This window comes from Oratosquilla oratoria, chromosome 6 (assembly GCF_046742065.1).
Source record: "Oratosquilla oratoria isolate Oo_2021 chromosome 6, ASM4674206v1, whole genome shotgun sequence".
Lineage (NCBI taxonomy): Eukaryota > Metazoa > Arthropoda > Malacostraca > Stomatopoda > Squillidae > Oratosquilla > Oratosquilla oratoria.
This window is the reverse complement of record NC_134782.1, coordinates 82,098,804-82,125,939: the sequence shown is the minus strand read 5'-3', so window position 1 is coordinate 82,125,939 and position 27,136 is coordinate 82,098,804. Positions and strand designations below refer to the sequence as shown.

Genomic DNA, 27,136 nt, shown 5'->3' with positions numbered 1-27,136 from the left:
GATGCAGAATTGTAGTTTTCTTTCAGCTATTGCCATGTTACTAGCTCTAAAAGAAATGGAGAGGTCATCTACAAAAAGGGTGGCAAGTATATCAGGAGGAATCACAGATGTCACCCCATTTATAGCTAAACTAAAGAGAGTGACACTGAGAATACACCCCTGAGGTACACCTTCTTCCTGTTGTCTTATTTCAGATATGATGTCCCCAACTCTTACTCTAAAAACACGATTTGCTAAAAAGTTCTTGATGAAAAAGGCCATTTCTCCTCGAATGCCAATAGCATGTACAGCCTTAAGAATACCATGCTTCCATGTGGTATCATATGCTTTCTCGAAGTCAAAGAGAACACTGATATGATGTTGCTTAGAGACAAAGGCTTTACAAATCGAAGATTCTAGTCGAAGCAAGGCTTCAGCAGTGGAGTGCATGCAACGGAAACCACATTGAATATCAGATATGATGTGGTTTTGTTCAAGATACCAGACTAGTCGTGCATTGACCATTTTTTCTAAAATTTTGCACATGCAGCATGTGAGGGCAATAGGACAGTAATTTGATGGAATTGAACCATCTTTATTAGGCTTAAGAAAAGGTAAATTTATACCCATTTCCCAAATACTGGGAAACGAATGTTCAAACCACATCCTATTAAGAAGTGCAAGAATAAAACCTTTAGTTACTGGAGATATATGTTTCAACATGGCATATGTAATGTCGTCAGGACCTGGAGAAGTATCACTGCAGGAGTTCAAAGCTGAATCATATTCCTTTTCAGTGAAAGGGAGGTTATAGGATTCTTCATGAGGGGCAGTGAAGTCAAGATTACGTTGTTGTTCTCTCATTCGGTATTGATATCCAGGAGAGCTGTTGTCTGGTTTAGATATATAAGCAAAATGATTTGCTAGTACTGACATCTTTAGGATTAAAGACCAAAGAGCCATCTAATTTTAAAACAGGTGGAGGGCTAATGGTGTATTTCCCCAATATTTTTCTCAAGTTTTTCCAAACAATCGATGCCGGTGTTCTATAGTTGAATGATGATACAAATTTAGCCCAAGACTGATGCTTTGCTTCTTTGATGGTACGTCGAAGTACAACCACTCCTCGTTTAACGATGACAATTGGGACCAGCGCGCCGTTGTTAACCGAATTGGTCGTTAAGCAAAAGTGTATACATATACGTACATGTACTGTATGTACAATGTCTAGCAATACATGTATCTTTATTTTCGTGTATTTTCCCTCTTTTATACAGTACTGTACATTAAAGCTTTATTTACGGTTTATTTACGGTGGTTAGGTTCCTAAAATTACCGTATATGACCAAATCCGTGTATGCTGACATTCCATATTGAATACCAGGATATTTTTTTTAGTTTCGACCATGGGCGCAATATAGCAATAGAAAATTAATTATTAATTTTGTAAATTAAAATGTATCAACGTAATATGCAATTTTGTGGGCGGAAATGAAAGTAAAAAATACCTTGCTACAAGAAAATATGCTAATGAACGAAGTTGGTAGCATAGGATTGGGACGCCATCTTGTCGTCTGCCAACGTCTCTCACGATGACGACAACGAGGACGAGCAGGATGACATTTAATTTGCAGGTAATGATTTATCAAACACAGGTCAGGTTAGTTTAGTTTAGGTTAGACAAATTAATCATCCTTTTATTTCTTCGACATCTATCATAACAAACATGGTGTACCATTCGTCCGACATGACTTCGTTACTTGCGAAATTTGTTTTAGCACCTTTTTTTTTCCGTTCACAAAATTGCATATTACTTTGATACATTATAATTTACAAAATTAATAATTAATTTTCTATTGTTATATTGCGCCCATGGTCGAAACTAAAAATTTACCACTACCGGTATATACTGTACCCCAGGTAGTTTTTGCAGGATGGTAATGTAGACCTAAGCTTCAGAACACTTTACCTCACAGCTAATATCCACCGTACAAGTTCAATTATAACATCATACAAATTTGCCTCAGCCAACTTAATTATCGTATGAAACGTTGTAACTTCGGGAGATTTACGTTAAACGTCTGTAATAAGCCCGCCGTAACTCTGCGTTGTCGCTAACCGTAGGTCGTTAAACGAGGAGTACCTGTAATGCCCTGCTTTTACGATAAGCAACTAAATTCTCATCATTTCTATGGCGATGTAATCTAGTCAAAGCTCTTCGTGTTGCTCTATGTAGATTTCGTATGGTGTCAGACCACCATGGTACAGGGCGTCTCCTAAACTTTCCTGATGACTTTGGGATGGAATTAATACCAGCAGTGTAGAGTGTGTCATTTACGTACTCCAGTGCAGCTTCTACTGAAGAAAAACTGTCAATACTGTTCTAGACAGTACTCAATTCTTCAAACTTGGTCCAGTTGGCTTTTTCAGTGCACCAGCGAGGAACACCATCTGTAGGAGCACCTTCCTGTGTATACAATACAGTGGGATAGTGATCACTGCTTCGTAAGTCATCAAGGACTTTCCATTCAAAGTCCAAAGCACAATTTGAGCTGCAGATCGATAAATCTATACATGATGTAGAGCCAGTCTGAATGTGATAATGAGTAGGTTCACCAGTATTTAAAACAGTAATGTCCTCCTGCTCCAAAATAGATGAAATTAGATTTCCTTTCTGATTTGAGGTAACATCACCCCAAATTGGGTGATGAGCATTAAAGTCACCCATAATGACGAATGGCTGAGGTAACTGTTGAATAAGATTCAACAGACTATCTTTGGTTATATTAGTACTTGGTGGTAGATATAGGGAGCAGACTGTATATCTGCAATTCAAGCCGGCTTGTATCACGACAGCTTGCAATCGAGACTGAAGAGGGATGGGAACATGAGGTATATCTTTACGGATATACAACATGCTTCCCCCATGGATACCAATATCTGGATAATATGTAGTACGGTATGCTTTGAAGTCTTTAGGGCATAGGGTGAATGAGTATAACAATATTTCTTGTAAGGAAATAATATTAGGTTGCTGGTCATGGATTAGCAATTTCAATTCCTCATACTTGGCTCTTAGTCCCTGACAGTTCCATTGGAGCAGAGTGAATTTATCTATGGTTCAGGGAATGTCGGGTGGTGTTGTTACCCGACTTCTTGGTCTTAGATTGTGGGATTGAATGGACCTCTGCTTTAATTGGAAGTTTTGGTGGTTTAGATGATTGAATTCCAGGTTTAATTTTAGTAGGACCTTCTTTAGGTCTACCAGAGGTGGTAGAACTTCCCTGTGGCCCTACAGGTACAGGGGGAGGGACTACTTTCTCTTTAGGTACAGAAGGATCTCCTGTTGATCCTTCTAGGTTGAGGGAAAGGTTTCCCACTCCCCTCTCAGGGGTGGGAAGAGGGCCACTATCTGGGCCCTTGGATGATGGTGTAGGGCCTCCCATGGCCCCAATATGGGAAGAGTTGTTAGATGGCATTTTGGATACAGCTGTTGTAGAATCTATATTCTGAATTTTGCCACTTGGGCAATCCAAAGAGTCTAAACTCCGTGTTCGCTTATTGCGAGTTAGTTGGTCAACTGATCAGTTGGTTGATTGTTTGTACTTTATCTGGTGTGACTGATCTCCCTTTTATCCGTATTAGGTTGTGTTTTAGTGGTGAGGTGGCCTGTAGGCTGTAATTTGTTGCCAAGGGCTTCTGAGTATGTCTTAGTATTAAGTTTTAATGGATCAATCACTTTTCTTCTTGCTTCAGAGTAGCTAATATGTTCTCTGACCTTTATATTTAGGATTTGTTTTTCTAGTACTGTATATATTTTTCACAAGATCTAGAGGAAGTTGGGTGCTCTTCATGACAATTAAAACATTTCAATGTTTTCGTACATTCTCCATGTTCGCTTTCACTGCAATTGACACAAATCGGTGGTGTTCCTGCTAATTTCTTTCGACATGTGGTGAATATATGACCAAACATTTGGCAGTGGTAACATCTTGGTGAAGGTATATATGGTCTAACCTTCAGTTTATACCAAGCAGCAGATATTGATGATGGAAGATTAAGCAGGTCAAATGTTAAGATTATTAGAGGTTGGTCTACAAGAGTGCCATTTTCTTTTCGTTTCATCCGGCGAACACTTGAAACGTACTGGGATTTCAACTCTGTTAAGAGCTTTTCTTCAGAAAACCTCAGCAGTTCCTTGGAGTAGACAACTCCTCTACACTGGTTGAGTGTCTTGTGGGGGGTACAATCTGCCTCATGCCCAGCAACTTTTCCAATATTCTGCAATTTTGAGCTCTCTTCTGGAGAGTTAACCTCTATCAGAAGTGATCCACTACTTTGGGGGATGATTTTGGGTTCCCTGCCAATACATTGGATAATTTCTCTATGGACATCAAAAATGTCTAAAGAGTCAATGGGGTTGTCATTGGGCATGGATAAAGTTAAATATTTATTAAAATGGGACTCAAAAATCCCAGGGAAAACTTCCAATTGTCCTCGTGGATTAGTTAGAGGGGGGAAAGACTTTTCTTTATTTTTATTTTTCCGCTGTGGTTTAGCGGAATAGGGTTCCAGTGTGATGAAAGACTGTGGACTTTCATCTCTAGAACCAGTAGAGGCCTTGCTCATATCCTTGGTCATGCATAGGTCGTCAGCGTTAGGAGAGTTTTCTCTTAAGGGTTTGTCTTGACCGCAGTGAGGGTGACCTTACTGGGGGCGGTTCCCCAGTCAGGTGGTTATGAGGCAAACTATGTTTGGGGCACCTTTTCTAGCCCCCTCCCAATGTGGGTGTGAGCAGAGTGGATCCTGAGTAGGGCTGCTCAGTCATGTGGGTAGCTACCGAACCGTGCTGTTGCCTCGATCCCAATACGAGAGCGATTTATCTTGCCCACACCGCCTATGTGTAGTTCGTGACTAGAGGCTTCCAGAGATCACCTTCTCCTGCCCCCATCGTCACTAGCCATCGCCATAGGGCTTTCTTTTGCCGCTACTGAGAGGGGCGGCTGAAAATTAGGTCGGAGGGAGGGGACAGCAAGTGGAAGAGAAGAGTGGAAAAGGAAGTCTAAGAGGAAGCCCTGTGCAGGGAAACAAGAGCCCCGCTCGGGGATCGGCATTAGTCGCCTCTTACGACACGCAGCCAACATGGCAGGGGCTATATTCTATATTATACCCCCTAGCCCCAGGGGGCCTGAGCCTTCAATAACGGGCACAGATGATGCCTGAGTTAACTACTGAGAAGGAGGGGTGGGGGAGCTGGGAGGTGCTACCTCAGCAATGGTCAAAGCCTGTTTCAGGTGGGTATCTGTTACCTCAGGGGTTCTACCGTGTGAAGCGGTAGGCTGAGGTGCCTTAGAGACAGCTCGTTTCTTTGTGACCTGGGCATATGTTCTAGTTTGGCCTAGAAGCTTCTTTGTGTATCGGATACTGATATGCTCTGCTTTGGATTTTTGAAGTGCTGCTTCTTCATCCTTATAGGACTGACAAGTCCTGTCACGAGCCTGGTGATCCTGGCCGCAATTCACACACTTGGGTGGTCTTGTGCATTCACCATGAATGGGGTAGGAGCATATAGCACACAGTTGCTCTCCACTGCAAGCAGTCGACATATGGCCAAATTTAAAACATTTGAAACATTGTAATGGCTTTCACTTGAAAGGGCGCACAGCAATCCTTTCATTTTCAATTATGATATGCGTAGGCAGGTCAGGGCTAGTAAAGGTTAGTACAGACGCTCCTCTACTTACGTTCATTCATTTTACGTTTTTTCGATTTTACATTTGAACTGACTGTAAAAAAAAATTGTAAAAAAAAAATTTTTAGTGAATTTTTTAAGTTTAGCGTATTCTCCATAGTTCAAACGATACTTACGCATGATGCTGTGTCCATTGTTTACATGGCACAAACGACAGACTGAACGTGCCTTGCCTCATCCTCCTCCCCCTCCTCCTCCACCATCTCAATTTATGTTGCTTGAATTTAATTTATTTAAAATTAATGTTATTATTTTACAATGTTATGTGTATAATTAATGATTTAGGGGTGTTTTATAAGATACGGTAATAGAATTTACGGATGTATAGTACAGTAACAACTTACTTTCATTTTCAACTTACGTTCAGCCGTTCGGAACGTAACTAAAACATAAGTTGAGGAGCGTCTGTACAATCATTTTGGTGCCCCGTAGTTTCCGGATATGGAAGATGTCATCAGGGCACATGTCCAGAATCTCTTCCTCTTCAAAATCATATAGGTCTTTGTCATATATGACACCTCTACCGTAGCTGAAGTCTATGTGTGGCTTAATTTCCTTCAGCATCTCACCACTTTCAGCTTTTAAGTGACTCAGCATATAAGACTGAGTTTTGGACTTTGCATGTATTAGAACTTTGTTCTTGCCAAATCTGGTGATATCACCACTACAAATTCCACCAACTTTCCTCTGCAGATATTTACAGAACTTATAGTAATTATAGTTTTCTTCCCGGGCAGTGGCCACCAACCACATTGGAGGACTCGGTAGTCTCTCCTTGTGGGAAGTATTTAAGCCGTTTTCCTTCTCAGAAGGAGCATACAAAGAAGGTACATAAACATCTAGGGCATTAGGGGCACTGGCACATAAAGCCCCAGTGACACCTGCTCCACAAACCTTCAAATTTGGAATATCGCTACTAGCTTTCAGAGCAGCATTGTGGCTAGTATACGACAGCCAGTCTTCCCAAGAATTTCCAGGTTCAGCATAACACATACGGATTTCTGTAATTTTACCATAGCAACCAAAGTACTTCGTAAGAGTCTCATAGTTACAGGACTTAGGAAGCTGGAGGATATGGACCACAGACAAGTTTTTCACATTCTTGATTTCCAAGGCTCTGGAGGAGGGAGAACCCAACTCAGTAGTAACTTTTACCACATTATTTTTACTAGTGGAATCATAATGCTGTCATTCATTAGGAGATATAGTCTCCTTTGAAGGACACAAAGAGTGAGAATTATCCAAATCGGGATTTGAAATGGCGGAAGGGTCAGCATCGGTTCCCTCCTGGTCAATGGGTTTTGGAGGAGGAGGGGCCTCCAAAACCTGGGAGGATGATTCATCCATAATTGGATGGAATCAAAGTTTTATGGTATAGCCTACTACTTAAAGAGCACTTTCGGTAAGTTGTAGGGCCACACCATAAACAACATGAGGTTTGAAGTGTGTGGAAAGAGATACTGCAGGTACCTGGTGCCCCAGTCACTTAAAACAACATGAGGTTTGAAGTGTGTGGAAAGAGATACTGCAGGTACCTGGTGCCCCAGTCACTTAAGGAAAGTCCCTGCAGAGCCAGAAAAGGGTCCAGAAATGGCTATTTACAGGTAAAGGGCCTCGGCATCGAGTTTTTTGGCTTTGACAACCCGTTTGTCCTCTGTAGTTTTGTCTCATATAGTATGAGGCCGGTGTAGCCACCCTTTTACCTGTACTGGAGGGGAGAACGGTATCAAGCTCAGGAGTCCTCCTTCCCATGCGCATCCACTGACCACCGAACCTTGCGAGCCCTCGCCGGTGGCACCTGTCACCAGGTGAGCCCACACCAACTCGGTCAGCTACCAGCACACAGGTCAGAGAGAAACCGGGAACTTAGAACTACCTTAAGTAGGTGCAAGAGAAAGTCGAGGGTGCTTCTCAGGGAAGGCAATCTGGAGTTTTCCAGAGAACCTACCCCGAGATAATAGCCTGTTCAGAAAGAGAAGAAAGAGTGCAACAACTAAGAAGGGTAGGGATAAACGAGCCATCAAATGAAAGAGGGGTGGGGGTCGTTTACCAGTTACTTACACTCCAGTCTGTGAGTCTTGGTCTGACAGTTCCAGTATGGTCTGTGCAGCATGATTGAATCTGCCAGGGAGGAAAACTCTCCCCGCTGCCATAGCCCATACCTTCATCACTATGCACAAGCCCCTCCAGGACAGCAACCTGCTCACAGGGCGGAGAGGCTGAAAGTGTTGGTGCTAGTCTTGTAATTGCTCTTTGTATTCTTTCAAGTTTTGTTATACATTTTTTTTGTACTTGGTGACCACATCATCGCTGCATATTCCAATCTTGGTCTTACCAAGGTAACTAGTATTTTCTTCACCATTTCTTCATCCAGGTATTTAAATGCCACTTTGATTGTTCTTATTAAATTATAAGTTTCTCCAAAAATTTTGTTTATATGCTTCTCAGGGGACATATCATTCCTAATAATGACTCCCAGGTCCTTCTCATTTTCTACTTTTTTTATTCCTTCTCCCAATTTATATGATCCCACTATTCTTTTTTTTGCTTCTTCCAAATTCCATTATGCTACACTTCTTGATACTGAATTCTATCTCCCACTTCCTACTCCATTCCCATACTTTATTGAGATCACTCTGTAGCGACTCACAATCTTCTTCAGTGTTCACTTTTTTCAACAATTTTGCATCATCTGCAAAGAAGCTCATATAACTTTCAATGGGAGCTTTCGCAGTCAGGCTCGTAGATTCCTATTAGTGCTACAATTTTCAATTGTCTCGGAATTCATGAGGCAGAGGGGTGACTTAGCTAATTTGGAAACCGATATTTAAAAAAAAGATACGCCATAAATTGTTGCATAAATGTATTTAAAATTTAAAATATGACTCATAATGTTACAATTTTTACTTACTGGTGTGTGATAAGGTTTTGTTAATTTAATTATAAGGTAAAACTAAAAATAGGTAATTATTTTTTAATTATTTTTACTGAAGTAACTATGAGCACTAAAAATAAGAGGATATCGATTTGGGTTTGTGCATTCTATCTGAGAGTGTTGAAAAATAATGGATATCACTGTCACGTCCTGTATATGAAGATAATCAATGAGATAAAAAATAACAACAGTGGTGGACGTACGAAGTTAATAACAATTTTGTAAAGAATAGCCTCTTAGATCTGCTGGGAGCTATTTTCAAACAAATATGACTAATTATACGTGTGCCGTGGCAATCTGCACTTCAGATTCAAGAAAAAATAAGAGGGAGACAAAGTTTATTGTATCGAAAAAATTAAGTTTTCGATGTAAAATTATATTTTCGATACATTACATGGATTTGCCTATTGCTTGGTGCATTCAAATGAAAGTATATATCAGTATACGTCCATTGAAGTCGATAGAAAATGACAAATTGCTTGGCTTGATACAATTATAGGCTGTTTTACGAATATCATCTGTGATTATAGATACTCAAACAATGCTATATGCCGTTTGCAATCATGAAATTAATTTACTTAAATTTCAGACACAATAATGTACAACGATACACCTCTGTAAGCTTATAAAACTTGCCCAAAAAAGTATTTATTTTCCAGCAAGAATTACAAGATCTGGCGGTGTCTAGTATCAACTTGCTCACTGCGAAAGCTCTAATTCTTTCATCCATATCATTAATATATATATAGCACACATTATTGGGACCAAAACTGTTCCTTGTGGAACACCACTTATCACTTCATCACAATTAGAGTGTTTGTCTCTTATCACCACTCTCATTTTTCTTTCATGCAAGAAGTCTTCCATGCACTTCAGTAGTTTGCCCTGTATTCCTCCTGCAGTTTCTAATTTCTTATGCAATTTCTTATGTGGCACCTTATCAAAAGCTTTTTTCAGGTCTAGAAATGCACAATCAGCCCATTAATCTCTTTCTTGTATTACATCTATTCCTTGAATAGAAGCACAAGCTTTATCCCTTTTGTCTTTTAACTCCCTACATCTTTTGTTGTACCAGCACTTTACATATCCTTTTTTTTTGCTTTTGTCTTGGCACATACTTTTCCACTCCTTTATAGATTTTTGTCAAAATACTCCATTTCTCTTCTACCGTTGTTTCCTCCTTGTGTATTCTTTCCCAGTCAGCTTTTTGAAAGAATTCTTTCATTTTGTCAAAGTTTGTTTTTTCATACATCAATCTTTCCTTTCTATATTGTTAATTTTTTTTCATTCATTTTTCCTCATTTAGTTCCAATTCAACCAATATGTGGTCACTTTTATTTATTGGTGTTTTATATTCGATCTTGTCCACTATTTCAGGTTCTGATGTGATTATTACGTCCAGTCTCGATGGTTCTTCCTCATTTCTATACCTAGTATTCTCTTGAATCCATTGCGTCATTGTATGTTCAATAATCATATCAAGTAGTACATTTCCCCATAGGTCATCTCCACCCTTCACTGTCATCTCTTCCCAGGAGATTTCTTTACAATTAAAGTCACCCATTTTAATTATTCATCCTCCATCTTCCATTATCTTACTGATATCCTGGTGTCTTCTAACATATTTTTGTACTCTTTCTCTTCCCACAAAGCCATTTTAGGAGGGACATAATTTACTATAAACTTTCTGCTCTTCTTATCCTTGTCCTCCACTTCCATCATAATCATCTCTACACTATTCTTTCCATATGTGACATTCCTCACATTTATATCCTTCTTAGTCAAGAAAATAACTCCACCCCCTTGTTTTACATGTTTCTAATCCAACAATTATATGCACCATGTCCTACACTGTTGGGTGGTGGTGGACCTTTCAATTTTGTCTCTACAATTCCCATTATGCCCGGTTCTTTTTCCTTCAGGTAATCATTCAGTTCATTCAAGCCTGTTATTAATCCATCTATATTTGTGTAAGACACTTTTAATTTTCTGCTACTTCCATCGTGTTTTCTGTTTCCCTTCTGCTTTTGTCTGCTATGAACCATTTCCTCACTTTCATATTCACTACTCTCCAATAGAATTTCTCTTTTTCTGTCTCTGTTCTTTTCTCGTTTTTTTCCTTAGCTTCTAGTCTTTATGCTTTCTCATCCTCTCTTTCCTCTTTATTCATTTCTCTTTTTATCCATACCTGTTTAAATTGCTCACTGTCTGCTAGTTTCCCTGTTTTTGCTAAGATATTCTCTGCTGTCATTTGTGACCTGAATTTAACCTTAACCCCTTCCATACGGTGCCGCCTACGTAGGCGTCATGAGGAGCAAGTGGATTCGCAACGCTGCCATATCGGCATCTTGATTATATTTATTGTAGTCGCCCCTGTGTTTTTACATTCTATCGAATGTGCCCTGAATCCCATTCTCTGTGGTTTTCGAAATTCGCGGGTGAAAGAGAGAATGATCGATATAGGTGTCTATATTTTATGATGCGAGTATTATTACGACACGTCATACGGCTGGCATTGGCTGCTGCCCGCGAGATTTAAGTCCGGAGTGAAGTGGTTAATTGGTTTGGTCTTATCAGTATTTTATTTTCCAAACCTATACATTTCTTCTATTTGTTTCCCTATTTCTGGTTCATCTTCTTGAACTACTTGTAATATACTATTTACTTTTTCCTTTTCCTCCTTTGTTCTTGTAGTCCTATTTAGATTATACTTCTCTTCCATCCCTAATATAATTATACATTTCTTTTTATCCACTAAGTTTCTTACTATATTCTCCTTCTCTCTCATCACTTTAATAACTGTGCCTTCAGTTTGTTCCTTCATCTGTTGTTTCTCTATATCTCTAAATTCAATTTTGCTGTTCTCCTGAACTTTTTTCCAACCACTTCTTTTGTTATGGACTCTATTTTATTATTCCTCTTTAATTCCTCATTCTCTTCCTTTACTTCTCTTAACTCTCTTTTTAATTCTACTTCTTTAGTTAGATTTTGATTCTCTTTTCTTAGTTCTTCCAGTTTATCAACTTTCTCAGCAACTAGATTTAATTGGTCAAACCAAACCTTCTATTCTTCGTTCATTTTTTTTTTTTTTTTAGTTTCTCCCCTAGATTTACTAGTCAGGGGAGGTTGTCCCCTCCTCCTCTTTAAATCCATAAAAGCAGTTATCATCTCTTTTCATTGTGCTGCTATTATCTATATTTCTGCTCTTCACACCTCTGCTTCCTTGTTCGTCTGTATATTCTGCCCCCCGTTTGTTTATGCTTCTTCTAAGATCCTGGGTCGATTCATCTCCTTCCTAATTTCCTTCCATTTTCCTCAGTAATCCCTCCCCTTCTCTTTTTTTTCACCTTCCCATTACACCACGAGCTTTCCCCTTCCCTATTAATACAACACAGGTACTTCCATGTCATTGTGGTCCTTGAAATTTGCAGTCTCCTCTGGAGTTCCAAACTTCGTTGTCACTTCGACCAACGTGTATTTACCTAGTTGTATTGTACGGGAAGGGGAGCTATGCTTGTGGTGTCCCGTCTTCATATCTCATTTTATCTAAACTATTTTTAAATTCATGTATTGATTTTGCACACACCACTTTCTCATCTAACTTGTTCCAACTGTCTATTACTCTGTGAGGAAAGCTGTTCTTTTTCAGATATCTTCTATAGCTGTCTTTCTTGATTTTCTTTCCATGTCCTCTTGTATTTCTATCATCCCATTTTATTAGATCCTCTCTATCAATAATTTCTATGCCTTTCATGATTCTGTAAATAGTTATCAAATCTCCTCTCTTCTTTGCTCTAGTGTCTGTAGCTCAAGTTTTGCTAGTCTCTCTTCATATGATAGTTTTGAGAGTGTTGGTGCCAATTTTGTAATTGCTCTTTGTATTCTTTCAAGTTTTTTTTTATACATTTTTTTGTATTTGGTGACTACATCGTTGCTGCATATTCCAATCTTGGTCTTATCAAAGTGATTAGTATTTTCTTCACCATTTCTTCATCCAGGTATGTAAATGCCACTTTGATTGTTCTTATTAAATTATAAGATTCTCCAAAAATCTTATTTATATGTTTTTCAGGTGACATATCATTCATAACAATGACTCGCAGGTCCTTCTCATTTTCAACTTTTTTTATTCCTTCTTCTCCCAATTTATATGCTCCTGTTATTCTGTTTTTGCTTTTTCCAAATTCCATTATACTACACTTTTTAGTGTTGAACTCCATCTCCCACTTCTTACTCCATTCCCATACTTTATTTAGATCCCTCTGTAGTGACTCACAATCTTCTTCCGTGTACACTTTTTTTAATAGTTTTGCATCATCTGCAAAGAAGCTCATATAACTTTCAATTTCTTCATCCATATCATTAATATATATAGCAAACATTATTGGGGGCCAGAACTGTTCCTTGTGAAACACCACTTATTACTTCATCCCAATTTGAGTGTTTGTCTCTTATCACTACTCTCATTTTTCTTTCTTGCAAAAAGTCTTCCCTCCATTTAAGCAGTTTGCCCTGTATTCCTCGTTCAGTTTCTAATTTCTTAAGCAACTTCTTATGTGGTACTTTGTCAAAACCTTTTTTAGGTCTAGAAATGCACAATCAGCCCATCCATCTCTTTCTTGTATTATATCTATTAGCCTTGAATAGAAACATATTAAATTGGTGATGCTTGATCGTCCTTGTCTGAATCCAAATTGCCATGGATTTAGCACATTGTTTTTTCTCTAACTATTTTACCCATCTACTTTTGACAATTCTTTCAAATTTTTGCTATTGTACTTGTTAGAGAGACTGGTCTATAGTTGGTAGGGTCTTCTTTATTTCCCCCTTTATATATAGGTACTATATTTGCTTTTTTCCAATCATTTGGAACTTTTCCTTCTTTCAAGGAACTGTTTATTATGCTATGTATTTTATCTGCCAGTTCATTCCTGCATTCTTTCAAAATCCAGTTTGCTATTTCATCTGGTCCATGCGATTTTATGACATCAAGATTACTCAAATGTTTCATTATTTCATTCTTTGTTACTTCTATTTCTTTCATAGGGGGGACTTTCTCTTTCCATTCAATCTCTCCAGGTTGTATGTTCTCCCTTGTAAACACTGATTTAAAATGCTTGTTCATAATTTCTGCCATTTCTATTCCTCTGTCTATTCAACTCCTTGTCTTAATTTCTCCAAATCTTGTTTTCAGTTTGCTTTTTACAAATCTGTAAAATAGTTTTGGTTGATCTTTACACTTTTCTATGACATCTTTTTCATATTTTCTCTTTTCCTCTCTGCACACTTGTACATATTCATTTCTATAGCAAGTATATATTTTCCATTTTTCAGGCCTTTTGTCTTCCTTCCATTTGGTCCAAGCTTTATCTCTTTTGTCTTTTAACTCCCTACAACTTTTGTTGTACCAGCACTTTACATATTCTTTTTCTTGCTGTTGTCTTGGGACATACTTTTCCACTCCTTTTTTTTTTTTTTTTTTGTCAAAATATTCCATTTCTCTTCCACTGTTGTTTCTTCTTTGTATATTCTTTCCCAGTTTTCTTTTTGAAAGAATTGTCTTATTTTATCAGAATTTGTTTTTACATACATCATTCTTCCTTTTCTATATTGTTCATTTCTTTTCATGTATTTCTCTTCATTTAGTTACAGTTCAATCAATATGTGGTCACTTTTACTTATTGGTGTCTTATATTCAATCTTTTCCACTCTTTTAGGTTCAGATGTGATTATTAGGTCTAGTCTCGATGGTTCTTCTTCATTTCTATACCTAGTGTTCTCTTGTATCCATTGGGTCATTGTATGGTCAATAATCATCTCGAGTAGAACATTTCCCAATGAGTCGTCTCCACCCTTTACTGTCATCTCTTCCCAGCAGACTTCTTTGCAATTAAAGTTGCCCATCATAACTATTCTTCCTCAATCTTCCATTATATTCAATGTTATCCTTGTGTCTTCTAACATACTTTTATGTTCACTCTCTTCCCATGAGGCTGTTTTTGGAGGCACATAGTTTATTACAAACTTTCTGCTCTTCTTATCTCTGTCTTCCACTTCGATCATAATCATCTTTACTGTATTCTTTCCATATATGACACACCTCATGTTTATATCCTTCTTAGTCAGGAACATAACTCCACCCCCTTGTTTTGTCTCTCTGTTTCTAATCCAATAATTATATGCATCATGTCCTACACTGTTGGGTGGTAGTGGACCTTTTAATTTTGTTTCTACAATTCCCATTATGTCTGGTTCTTTTTCCTTCTGATAATCATTCAGCTCATTCAATCCTGTTATTAATCCATCTATATTTGTGTAAGACACTTTAGTTTTCTGCTACTTCCATTGTATTTTCTGTTTCCCTTTTGTTTTTCTCTAGTATGTCCCATTTCCTTACTTTCATATTCACTACTCTCCAATAGAATCTCTCTTTTTTTTACTCTGTTCTCTTATCAGGTTTTTTTCTTAGCTTCTTGTCTTTTCATTTTTTCCTCCTCTCTTTCCTCTTTATTCATTTCTCTTTTTATCCATACCTTTTTATATTGTTCACTTGCTGCTAGTTTCCCTGTTTTTGCTAAGATATTCTCTGCTGTCGTTTGTGACCTGAATATAATCTTAATTGGTCTGGTCTTATCTGTACTACACTTTCCGAGTCTATACATTGCTTCAATTTGTTTCACGATTTCAGGTTCATCTTCCTGAACTACTTCTAGTAAACTGCTTACTTTTTCTTTTTCCTCTTCGATTCTTGTGGTTCTATTTAGGTTATACTTCTCTTCCATTCCTAATATAATTATACATTTCTTTTTATCTGCTAAGTCTCTTACTATATTCTCCTTCTGTCTCATCACTTTAATAACCGAGTCTTCAGTTTGTTCTTTCATTTGCTCTTTTATTATGTCAGTAAATGCAACTTTACTGTTTTCTTGGATTTTTTTTCCAACCCTGTGCTTCTTTTGCTTTGGCCTCTTTATTGTCTTTATTATTACTCTTTAATTCCTCATTCTCCTCTTTTACTTCTTTTAACTGTCTTTTTAATTCTTCTATTTCTTTAGTTAAGTTTTTGTTCACCTTCTCTAGTTCTTCCACTTTTTCAACTCTCTGCGCAATCTTTGCTGTTACCGAACCTACTCTCCCAATGTTCGGTCATTTTTTCAAGTTTTTCCTCTAGCCTTGCTAATCAGGGGAGGTTGGTATCCCCCCCCCCTTCATTAAATCCCTGGAAATTATCTTCACCTTCCATTGTGCTGCTCTTATCTATATTTCTAATCTTTACATTTTTGTTACTCCTTCTCCAAAATCATCCTCAGTCCTCCACTTGTTTACAAGACGCCTGGCCTCCTGGACCAAGTCCTCCCCTTCCTCATTTCCTTCCATTTCCCTCAGTAATCCCTTCCCTTCTCCTTTTTTCTCACCTTCCCACTACACCACGAGCTTTCCCCTTCCCTGTAAATACAATAAGGTACTTCCTTGATGTTGAAATCCACATAAATTTTTATTTTTCTTCAGAACTCCAATCTTCGCCGCCCATCCGACGAAAGTGTGTCTGTGTGTGTGTGTGAAGGGAGGGGTGACATCTTTAACTGGCTTAAATTTCAAATTTTTCCTTATTTTCCTATTTTCTGGAATTATGGATCTGAAACTGGTTTTGGAGAAGTGATTGTTGATGAAGTTGCACTGCTGTTTACGTAATGGTATCCTACCTTGGGTTCCTCCTACTGCTTCATGGATTGGTGGAAGGAATTTAATTTTGAGTTTTTGGACTATACTGCTCACTACAATTTTTTGTTACCTGTTTTCCAATATATTTCATTTGTTTTCCCATTTTTTCTGTTTACTGTTTATTAGTTTCCCCGTCTGGGGTATTGGCTGCATGTTGTTATGGCAAAGTAGCATGCAGTTGATACTTTAGGTTCTATATGGGGAGCCCCCTACGGACCCAGAGCTACACATCATTTTGTCTGTGATAGAGGAGGACTCTGCTTACAGAGAGGAGATGACACTTTTATTATACTGCTACTGTCCCTCCATTATGCTGTCCCCCAACCCCTTGTTGCTGTCCTGTACCATTTCTCTGAATTTCTTTTCCTTGTTTCATTTACCCTGTGGTGGGGGAAAAGAATGCTGCCACCAAGTATTCCCACTTGGATTGTAAGGTGCAAGAAAAATGGGACGGGGATTAGGACCAGGCATCCTTCTCCCTGTAGCCCCACAGGGGACATTCCTAAAAAAAAGTAAAGGTATAAGAGGGTCTAGGAGTTTTCCAACCAGTACCCTAAGGTTTGGGTCTTTTAATGTGTGTGGATATGGTACAGATGAGAGTGAAAGGGAAGAGATAGTATGTTTGTGAGAAGAAAGATGGATGTGTTGGCTTTGAGTGAAACTAAGTTTAGAGGGAAGGGCAGGTGTGAGTTTGGGAGTAGTGTTGGGAGGTTCTCAAGAGTGAAGAGAGGGCAAGGGAGAGAAGGGATGACTATACTAGTAAGTGAAGAGAAAGGTAAACATGTAGTGGAGTGGAAGGAGGTTTCTTCAAGGTTAACCCCTTCAATACAGGCCACATCGCACGTCTGGCAGCATTAGCTGCCAGACGTGCGATGTTGCGTCATAATACTCGCATTATAAAAAATAAAGTCACTGCTCTATCGCTCGTTCTCTTTCACCCGTGAATTTTGATAACCATAGAAAATATGATGAAGCCAATTTACAGAGTATGCGGGTCACGCAGGTACGACTACAATAAATATAATCAAGACGCCGACGTCGGCATCCTCGCGTACCCACTTGCTCCTCATGACCCCTACGTAGGCGTCACCGTATGGAAGGGTGAAACTGGAAAAGATGTGGGTTTTTGTAAGTGCATATGGGCCTGGTAGTGAGGAGTGTAGAAGAAAGGGAGGCTTTTTGGATAGATTTAAATGACTGCATAGAGGGATTAGGTAGGAATGTCAATGTAGTATTGGGAGACTTTAATGCTAGGGTAGGAAATGAAACAATTGACGGAGTGGTTGGGAAATGTGGAGTTACACGAAAGAATCGTAGTAGAGTTGATGGTGATGAGTCTAGAGAGTTAACCTCTTCCATACTGTGCCACCTACGTAGGCGGCATGAGGAGCAAGTGGATACGCGAGGCTGCCATATCGGCATCTTGATTATATTTATTGTAGTTGTCCCTGCGTAACTGACATACTCTCTAAACCGTTCATCACATTTTCTATGGTTATCAAAATTCACGGGTGAAAGAGAGAATGATCGATATAAGTGGTGACTATTTTTTATGGTGCGAGTATTATGACGCAACATCGTACGTCTGGCAGCTAATGCTGCCCGCGAGATTTTGGCCCGGAGTGAAGTGGTTAATGATAGCAAATACTGTACAGTGTTTCGGAAGAAAGTCAAGCATAAGTACACATGGGAGACAGTGGTGGATGGAAGGGTGGTAGATAGAGCATTGATGGACTATGTAGTGGTAGATAGGAGTATAATAGGAAGAGTTAAGGATGTACATGTTCTAAGGGGAGAGAGTGGGGGAATATCAGATCATTTTTTGGTGGAAGGTAAGCTGAGAGTGGAGGATAGATGGAGAAAGAGGAAAGGGACAAAAGGTAGGGAGGTACTTAGAGTGAACTCTTTAAATGAAAAGGAGAAGGAGTACAAGAAGAAGCTGAGAGAGGAGTGGGAGGGAGTGAAGGATAGAGTAGAACTAGGAGTGGAGGAGGAATGGGGATGGTTCAAGGAGAGAATCACAAAGTGTGCAATGATGGTGTGTGGAACAAAAAGGACAGGAGGTAATAGAAGGAAAGGTAGTGAATGGTGGGATGAGGAAACAAAGAAGGTTGTAGAAGAGAAGAAGCGAGCTTTCACAGATTGGTTACAAAATAGGATGAGGGAGTCATATGAGAGGTACAAAGAAAAGAGAAGTAAAGCACAAGGTAAAGGAGGCAAAGAGGAGAGCAGATGTGAAATGGGGTAAGAGTATGACAGAAAAATTTGAAAGTAATAAAAAGATATTTTGGAAAGAAATTAAGAGGAAGAGGAGGGGAATCAAGTAGAGAAGAAAAGGTAGAAGGTGCAGATGGTGAGATCATAATGGAAGATAAGGCAGTAAGAGGAAGATGGGCAGAGTATTTTAGGGAGTTGTTAAATGTGAAGGATAGGGAGGAAAAAATAGTTGCAGTGGGAAGTGCTTAGTAAATGACCATGATGAGTGAAGAAAATGGAGGAGAAATAAGGAAGGATGAAGTGAAGGCAGTTGTTAAGATGATGAGAGCAGGTAAGGCACCTGGTCTGGATGGATGCCATGCTGAATGTAAAAAAAAAAGGAGGTACAGTGATGGTGGACTGGCTGGTGAGGTTATTTAATGTTTGTTGGAGAAAGGGTAGAGTGCCGGAGGACTGGAGGAGTGCCGGTATAGTTCCACTTTACAAGGGAAACAGGGACAAGTGTGAGTGTAGTAGTTTCAGAAGAATTAGCTTGTTAACCTCTTCACTCCGGGGCACATCACACGTCTGGCAGCATTAGCTGTCCGACGTGCAATGTTGCGTCATAATAATCGCATTATAAAAAATAAAGTCAGTGCTCCATCGTTCGTTCTCTTTCACTGGTGTATTTTGATAACCATAGAAAATTTATGAAGCCAGTTTAGAGAGAATGGAGATTACATAGGTATGACTACAATAAATATAATCAAGATTCCGACGTCGGCATCATCGAGTACCCACTTGCTCCTCATGCCGCCTACGTAGGCGTCACCGGAAGTGGTTAAGTGTAGTTGGGAAGGCTTATGGGAGGATATTGATTGAGAGGATTAGGAGAGGAACAGGGGGAGTAAGAGTAATTGGTGAGGAACAGTGTGGATTTAGGACAGGTAGGGGTTGCGTATATCAGATTTTTGTGGTAAGACAGATATGTGAAAAAGCTATAGGAAAAGGTAAGGATGTTTTTTTGGGCTTTTATGGATATAGAAAAGGCATATGACAGGGTGGACAGGAAGGCATTGTGGGAGGGTTTGCAGATATACAGGATATGAGGAAAGCTTTTAGGAGCTATCAAGAGTTTTTACGAGAGTAGTAGAGCACGTGTCAGGATTAGAAACGGAGAGAGTGAGTGGTTTAAGGTAAAGGTGGGACTTCGTCAGGGATGTGTTATGTCGCCCTGGCTGTTCAACTTATACATGGATGGGGTGATGCAAGACGTAAATCCAAGGGTGGTGGGTCAGGGATTGGAGATGGTTAAAGAAAATGGAGAAAAGTGGGAGGTGAGCCAGCTGTTGTTTGCTGACGACACTGTGCTTGTAGCAGGATCAGAGGAGGGATTGAGGTTACTAGGCTGGATAGAGTGAGAAATGAGGAAGTAAGAAGGAGAACAAGGGTGGTAAGGGAGTTGGGAGATAGGGTGGATGAAAGAGTATTGGGATGGTTTGGACACATGGAAAGAATGAGTGAAGAAAGACTAGTAAAAGAGGTATGGAAGGCAGATGTGGAGGGAGTGAATATGATGGGGCAACCTAGGATGAGATGGATGGATGGGGTGAAAGGGGCTTTGGGGAAGAGGGGAATGTTTATTGAGGAAGGATGAGAGGGTGAATGGAAAATGGTTGTGTATGGATGATGTTGTGATGCATGAGGTGGAATGGGTGGGGAGGTGGGGGGTGAGGTAGTATGTGTGAGAAAAATTTGACACAACCTGAAGGAATTTCTCCCCATCTTCTCCTTTTCTGCAGGAGGGGATGGAGAGGGGGGGGTCGTCGATTTAATGAAGCGGCCTTGCTGTGGATGTGCTGTCTTGCGACACTGCTTCTGACCCAGGGCAGTGGACAAGATGCAGGGATGTCCCGTCATCCAGGAGGTGCCAAGATAAGAGGGTAGGTAGAGGGTGGAGGGGAGTGGAGTGTATTATGGTTGGAATGGGTGGGAATGGTTTTTTTTGGCTACCTCCCTTGACACGGGGGAAAAAGCCTTTGGTATATGTATGTATGTAGTTTAGTGACATTTTTATCTAACTGCTGTGATTGTTCCTTTGTTTGTCATTAGGTCATGTTTGCTTTCTAGATTTAGTTTTCTTTAGGATGCATATCTTTTGTAGGTAATTGGGGTTGTATTTTTTCTTGTAGTCTCTAGGAATGTCTTTTTTGCCTTCTGGCTAGTTGCTGCAATTTCATCCACTACCTTACAGCCGGGTCTATGTAAAAAGTCTCTTAACCCCTTCCATACAATGATGCCTACATAAGTGTCATGAGGCACAAGGGGGTATATGAAGATGCCAGCATTAGCATACATACATATACCACAGGTTTTTTCCCCCTACACAGGGGGTAGCCAAAAAGAAAAAGGCATAGCAACTACTCAGACCCATTCCATTTCCTATATATTCCACTGCCCTCCACCCTCCTCCCTCCCTCTAATCTTGGCACCTGGATGATGGGTCTTCCCTGCATCCTGTCCACTACTCTGGGTCAGAAGCAGTGTCGCAAGACACAGCACATCCACAGCAAGGCTGCTTCATAAATTCGGCGACCCCCCCCTCTCCATCCCCCCATGCAGAAAAGGAGAAGACGGGGAGAAATCCCTTTGGGCTGCGTCAATTTTTTTTTCTCATACATACTTCCTCACCCCCCATCCCTCACCCACTCCCCCTTATGCATCACAGCATCATCTCTACACAACTCCTCTCCATTCAAACCTATCTTCTGTCCTCTCCCGTCCTTACTCCACAAACATTCCTCTCTTCTGTAATGCCCCTTTCACCCCATCCATCCATCTCATCCTAGGACACCCCCTCATATTCACTCCTTCCACACTTCTTTTACTAATCTTTCTTCACTCATTCTTTCCATGTGTCCAAACCATCCTAATACTCTTTCATCAACCCTATCTCCCAGTTCCCTTTCCACCTCTGTTCTCCTCCTCACCTCTTCATTTCTCACTCTATCCAGCCTAGTAACCCCTATCATACTTCTCAGACATTTCATCTCAAACACATTCAAATTCCTTCTCTCTTCCTCTCTCATGTTCAATGTTTCTGCCCCGTACAATGCTGTTGGCACAATCACTCCTTCATATAACCTCTTAGCATCCATTCCCAGATGTCTATTTCTCATTACACTTTTCAATCCACCAAGGCATTTACTCGCTTCTCTCAGTCTACATTCTACCTCCACCCCTACTCCTCCCTTTCCTGCCACATTCACACCCAAGTATCTAAAAATATCCACTTCCTCCAATCTTTCACCCTTAATGCTCATTTCCAGCCTGCTGTCACACTCTCCCTTTGTACATCTCATCACCTTACTTTTGCCCACATTTATCTTCAGCTTCCTTCTTTCACACACCTTCTCATACTCTGTCACTAACTTCCTCAATCCCTCCTCTGATCCTGCTACAAGCACAGTGTCGTCAGCAAACAACAGTTGGCTCACCTCCCACTTTTCTCCATTTTTTTTAATCATCTCCAACCCCTGACCCACTACCCTTGCATTCACCTCTTGCACCATCCCATCCATGTAAAGATTGAACAGCCAGGGCGACATAACACATCCCTGACGAAGTCCCACCTTTACCTCAAACCATTCACTCTCTCCATTTCTAATCCTAACACAAGCTCTACTACTCTCGTAAAAACTCTTGACTGCTCTTAACAGCTTTCCTCCTATCCCATATATCTGCAGTACATCCCTCAGTGCCTTCCTGTCTACCCTGTCGTAAGCCATTAGCGTCTTGATTAAATTTATTTTGTAATTGTAGCCGAGTGACTCCCATATTCTGTGAGCTGGCTTGATCATATTTCTGTGGTTATTAATATTTATAGTGAAAGAAAATGAGTAATACAGCTGTAACTTTATATTCTATAATGTGAGTGTTGTGATGCATCATCAAACCATCATACATGAGGCAGATGATGCTGCCCGCGAGAATTTGTCTCGTATTGAAGAGGTTAAAATTATCTCTATAACTTTGGTGTAATGTTACCATAACACTCTCAGGTCAGAATATCATATTTGCCAGTCCCCAAGTATGGTTCAGTTATATTTGTAAGTCAAAGTATATCAGTGCATGATTGATGAATAAAAATGTAACTAGTGCAGATAATGTGAATACATGCCTATATGGCCAATTTGAAGTGTGTATCTTGATATAAACCTATACTATTAACCAAATATTTACAATATCTTTAATTTTGTCCCCCCCAACAAAAAGTCTTGTCCCCATCTACAAAAATTCCTGCAGATGCCCACCTACAGCTACTTACAGTAGGAACTGCCAGTGAATCAAGATAAATCAAATATACAGCTACACATATCACTTTCACCCACTGTACTGTTAAATGGAAAGAAAAACTAAGCTAAGCTAAAAATTGGATAGCAAAACTTGGGGACATTTTGCATCTAGACCCAGGGATCATATGAAGTGGGGATGTTATGACTGGACACCCACTGAACATAACCTACACTGACCCCAACCCTAGCCCTTCCCAGACAATATCTCTTCCCAGAACAACTTATGGGACAATCTAGTGGCTGTTGCTATTAAACTCTGCACCAACAAATTGTGAATTCAAATTCTGATATGTGCTTTCATAACAAGCAAATGCCATACTTTCTGTTACTTACAGGGCAACACTTTTAGTCCCACACATGTAGTTTGCCATAAATGCACTTACATAGCAGTCTGTATTCAGCTTGCTGTAAAATTTTACTTTCGACCTTTGTTTGAATATAGCAATACAAAATTAAATAGTAATTTTGTAAATTAAAATGTATCAACGTAATATGCAATTTTGTGTGCGGAAATGAAAATAAAAATACGTTGCTACAACAGATTTCTTAAGTAACGAAGTCGTGTACAACGAATGGTACGCCATGTTTGTTGTGGTAGATGCCGACGTCGGAGAAATGAAAGGACGATAAATTTGTCTAAAACTAAACTAAACTAACCTAACCTGTGTTTAATAAATCATTACCTGCAAATTAGATATCATCCGGCTGGTCCTCGTCGTCGTCGTCGTGAGAGACGTTGGCAGGCTTTTCAACCACTCTCTCAGCTTTTGTATGGCTATATTCCTCCAATGGTCGAAAGTAAAAATTTACCGGTTAGGTTAGGTTAGGTTAGGTTAGTTTAGTTTACTTTAGTTTAGACAACTTTATCGTTCTTTCATTTCTCCGACGTTGGAATCTACTATAACAAACATGGCGTACCATTCGTAGTACACAACTTCGTTACTTAAGAAATCTGTTTTAGCAATTTTTTTTATTTTCATTTCCGCACACAAAATTGCATATTACGTTCATACACTTTAATTTACAAAATTACTATTTAATTTTGTGTTGCTATATTCCAACAAAGGTCGCAAGTAAAATTTTACCCAGCTTGCAAACACTTGTGAACCTTAGACAGAAACAGAGAGGAGCATCAACACAGAGCCCTTACATGCCTAAATGCTGTCCCAGGGTAAAGTTCCCAGTGATGCCCCCCTCCCCCATCACCACTTCTCATCACCATCCCTTACAGCCTGTTTTAGCTATTGGCTTGCAAAATAATTATGGATTCTAAAAATTTTATTTAATGTCCCTACTGCAGAAAGGATATGGGAAAAAATATTTCTTATTCTGTGGATTCTAATGCAAAATTTGCATATTACGATAAAATATTCAGGGCTCCCGACCTTTTTTTTTAATATAATTGTTCTTTTAACTCCTCACCCATATATCCATTTTTGGAAGAGAATTAACTTAGCTTATCCCTTCGGGTGATTTCACAGGATGTAACCCGAGCATGATATGCTATTTTCACCGCACGGCTGCTTTATTAACAGAGCAGGCAATTCTTCAATGATAACATTCTAGCAAGTTTGAGTTTGTTTAAGTTATGTTTTACGTTCACAAATGGGATATGACATTATGCGAAAACTTGGGAACCTCTGTATTTGTCATACGATGAAAAATGTGGACATTTTTCACCGACCTGTAAAAATAGCATCCCCTATCCTCTTTTCTCTTCTTTGAATAAGACTTGTTATTGATATACTATATTTAACATAACAATATAAGTTAGATAAGTTATTATCAAGTTAATTATCACAGGAAAAAACTTACAATTTTGGGGAGTTTGCGACAAAATTCTTCCAAGTCGTTTTCCATCCTGTCGAACCAGGGTCTCACTAATTGCAGAGAAACAGAGAAAATACAAAAAAGGACGGGTTTTGCTCAAATGCACACTTCTATATATGTATGGTTGCATTATTTGAACTATTTTCTTTAAAGTGTGTGATTTCCATGTAATATGATCAAAGAGAACTTACGTTTTTATCATCTGCAATTTTACCGACCCCGGCTACGACTCGTCCAGCCCGCCGTCTATGATTACTGGTGGTATGGATCAAACTACACTTTTAAGTTTCTTATTGTTGTATTATTAGTGTAATAGACTACATATAGTTGAATTATTTAAACTCTTTTCTTTAAAATGTGTGGATTTTTATGTAATTTCACCAAAGAGAAGTTATGTTTTAGTCTCTGCAGTATGACCGACCACAGCTACATATACCGTAACAAATTAGCATATGGTTGCATTATTTGAACTATTTTCTTTAAAAGGTGTGATTTTCATGTAATTTGATCAAAGAGAAGTAACGTTTTTATCCTCTGCAAAATTACCGACCCCAGCTACGATTCGTGGTTACGATTCATGGTTACCGCTAGCCTGCCATCTATGTTCTGCGAATGCAGATCATCACTGAGCGTCAGAGTTTAGTTAATAAAGGCTTATTGTATAATATGTACATCTATACATACATTGACATACAATGCGGGCAACAGCCCGCCAGTGGGTGGAAGGTGAGGGCTTAGGGAGGTCAGCGAGGGGGGGGCGCCGCCCTGAGCACCCCAAGCATTACGTCCATTGGCGTGTGGCGGACAAGGAGGGCAGCTCTCGTTGCCCGACTGCTGAGGAGGCTGCCTTCTGCAGGGTGGGCGGGGGTCTGCGGCGCTGGTCGGAGGGCCTCCGTGGCCGGGCAGGACAGTAGGTAGTGCAGCAGCGGGTGGCGGCTATGCCTACCGCAGTGATCGCACTGTTGCCCTTGGAAGCCGTCATACAGCTCCTCCCTGGTGCAGTAGCCCAGCCTAACTCTTTGCAACAGTACGCCGTCCGCCCTGGGCTGTTGATGGAAGGCGCTCAACGTCTGATAGTCGGTGGTGGCGGCGTACCAAGCAGCTAGTCTTTTTGCTCCTTCTAACTGCCGGTGAGTCTGGTGGGCGCGGTGGGCTGCGGCACGCCTGGCTCGTGCCTTCACGTACGACAGACTAGGTGGCACGTGCCTGGTCACGTGGGGAGCGCCAGCGGCTCTTTTTGCAGCAACGTCGGCGGACTCATTGCCTCGCACGCCCACGTGGCTGGGCATCCAGTGCAGCCTTACCCGACGTCCCTGTGCGGCGAGGCTCTGCAGGCTGCCCAGGATGGCGGTGACGAGTCCCACGTTGTCGCCGGGGCACGGCTGCTGGAGGACCTGCCACGCCGTCATGGAGTCTGTAAGTAGGACCACAGTAGCCTCCTGGCGGTTCTGGGCGTGCTCCAGGGCCAGGTGGATGGCCACAAGCTCTGTCTGCAGGGTGGAGCAGTAATCCGGCGTCCTCTCGAGCAGTTCAGTCCCAACGGTGATGGCAGCGGCGCCCGTCCTGCTACTCTCGGGGTCGACTGAGCCGTCGGTGTAGTATATGGCACCGCCCGGCTCAGACACCTGCGCCACCGCCATGAGGGTGTGATGCCGCAGCTCCTCGGTGGTGCAGAGCGCCTTGCTGGCCGGTAGCCGGGTGGTGGAGAACTCTGCTGTGGGGGCCTCCCACGGGGGTGGGGCTCGGTAGGTGGGGGCCGGGAGGTCGGCGTGTTGCCAGCGCCAGCTGTTAATGTGGGCGAGGCTGCGGGTGGCCAGGGTGGACTGGAGTAGCCACGGGTTGCGGTGGAGGACATCGTTCCCTTGCGTCATTGCAAGCCGTAGTCTTCTCTGTGCTACTCCTTCGGAGTCGCGCTGCAGGACCCTGGCCACGCGGCAGGCCACGATCTGTTCTACTCTGGTGGTGAGTGGCACCAGGCGGGTCTCGTTCTGCATGACGCACGCACTGGTCCATCTCGGAGCTCCCAGCATCGTCCTCATAGCGGTGTTTTACAGCACCTCGAGCCGCTCCTGTTGGCTACGGGAGAGCGATATGAGGATTGGGGCGCTGTAGTCCACCAGGGAGCGCACTGCAAATATGAAGTACAGTCGGAGGACGGAGAAAGTGGTCCCCGCTGTGGGTCGTGTCATGGCTCGCATTACGTTCAGCCTAGCCTGGGCCCTTTCCCTCAGGTAGGTGGCGTGGGCTGTAAAGGACAGCCACTTGTCCACCCATACACCGAGGTACTGGTATGAGTTGGCCCAAGCCAGTCTGACGCCCTGGACGCAGAGCTGACCTGCCGGGTCGGCAGCCCTCACCATCATGGCG

At 40.9% G+C, this 27,136-nt stretch overlaps 2 protein-coding genes across 12 annotated transcripts in view; both read right to left on the bottom strand.

Annotated features, from left to right (window-relative positions):
• The window catches only part of LOC143026663 (N6-Methyl-AMP deaminase-like), a 135,689-nt gene extending 110,301 nt beyond the window's left edge, over nt 1-25,388 (bottom strand). For 2 of the 11 annotated variants that reach the window (XR_012966526.1, XM_076187443.1), the window contains exons 1-2: nt 24,961-25,388; nt 24,755-24,819 (exon numbers count right to left, since the gene is read on the bottom strand). Coding sequence is in view for 10 of the 11 variants with exons in the window: in XM_076187443.1 (XP_076043558.1) it covers nt 24,755-24,799 (45 nt within the window). In the remaining variant the exon portion in view is untranslated. Of the gene's footprint in view, nt 1-23,622; nt 23,723-24,754; nt 24,820-24,960 lie in introns of all 11 variants that reach the window. The other 9 variants (XM_076187434.1, XM_076187444.1, XM_076187440.1 and 6 more) reach the window with 9 other exon arrangements.
• On the bottom strand, nt 24,961-26,821 carry LOC143026662 (uncharacterized). The gene is made up of 2 exons (XM_076187432.1): nt 25,454-26,821; nt 24,961-25,024 (listed from the first exon to the last, which is right to left on the bottom strand). The coding sequence occupies exon 1, from the start codon at nt 26,806-26,808 to the stop codon at nt 25,513-25,515; it is 1,296 nt and encodes a 431-aa protein (XP_076043547.1). The 5' UTR covers nt 26,809-26,821; the 3' UTR covers nt 24,961-25,024; nt 25,454-25,512.
• Between the last annotated feature and the right edge of the window lie 315 nt (nt 26,822-27,136).

What these genes read in the sequence shown, in the direction of transcription:
- LOC143026662 (XM_076187432.1), bottom strand. Translation starts at nt 26,808, where the DNA reads ATGAGGACGATGCTGGGAGCTCCGAGATGGACCAGTGCGTGCGTCATG.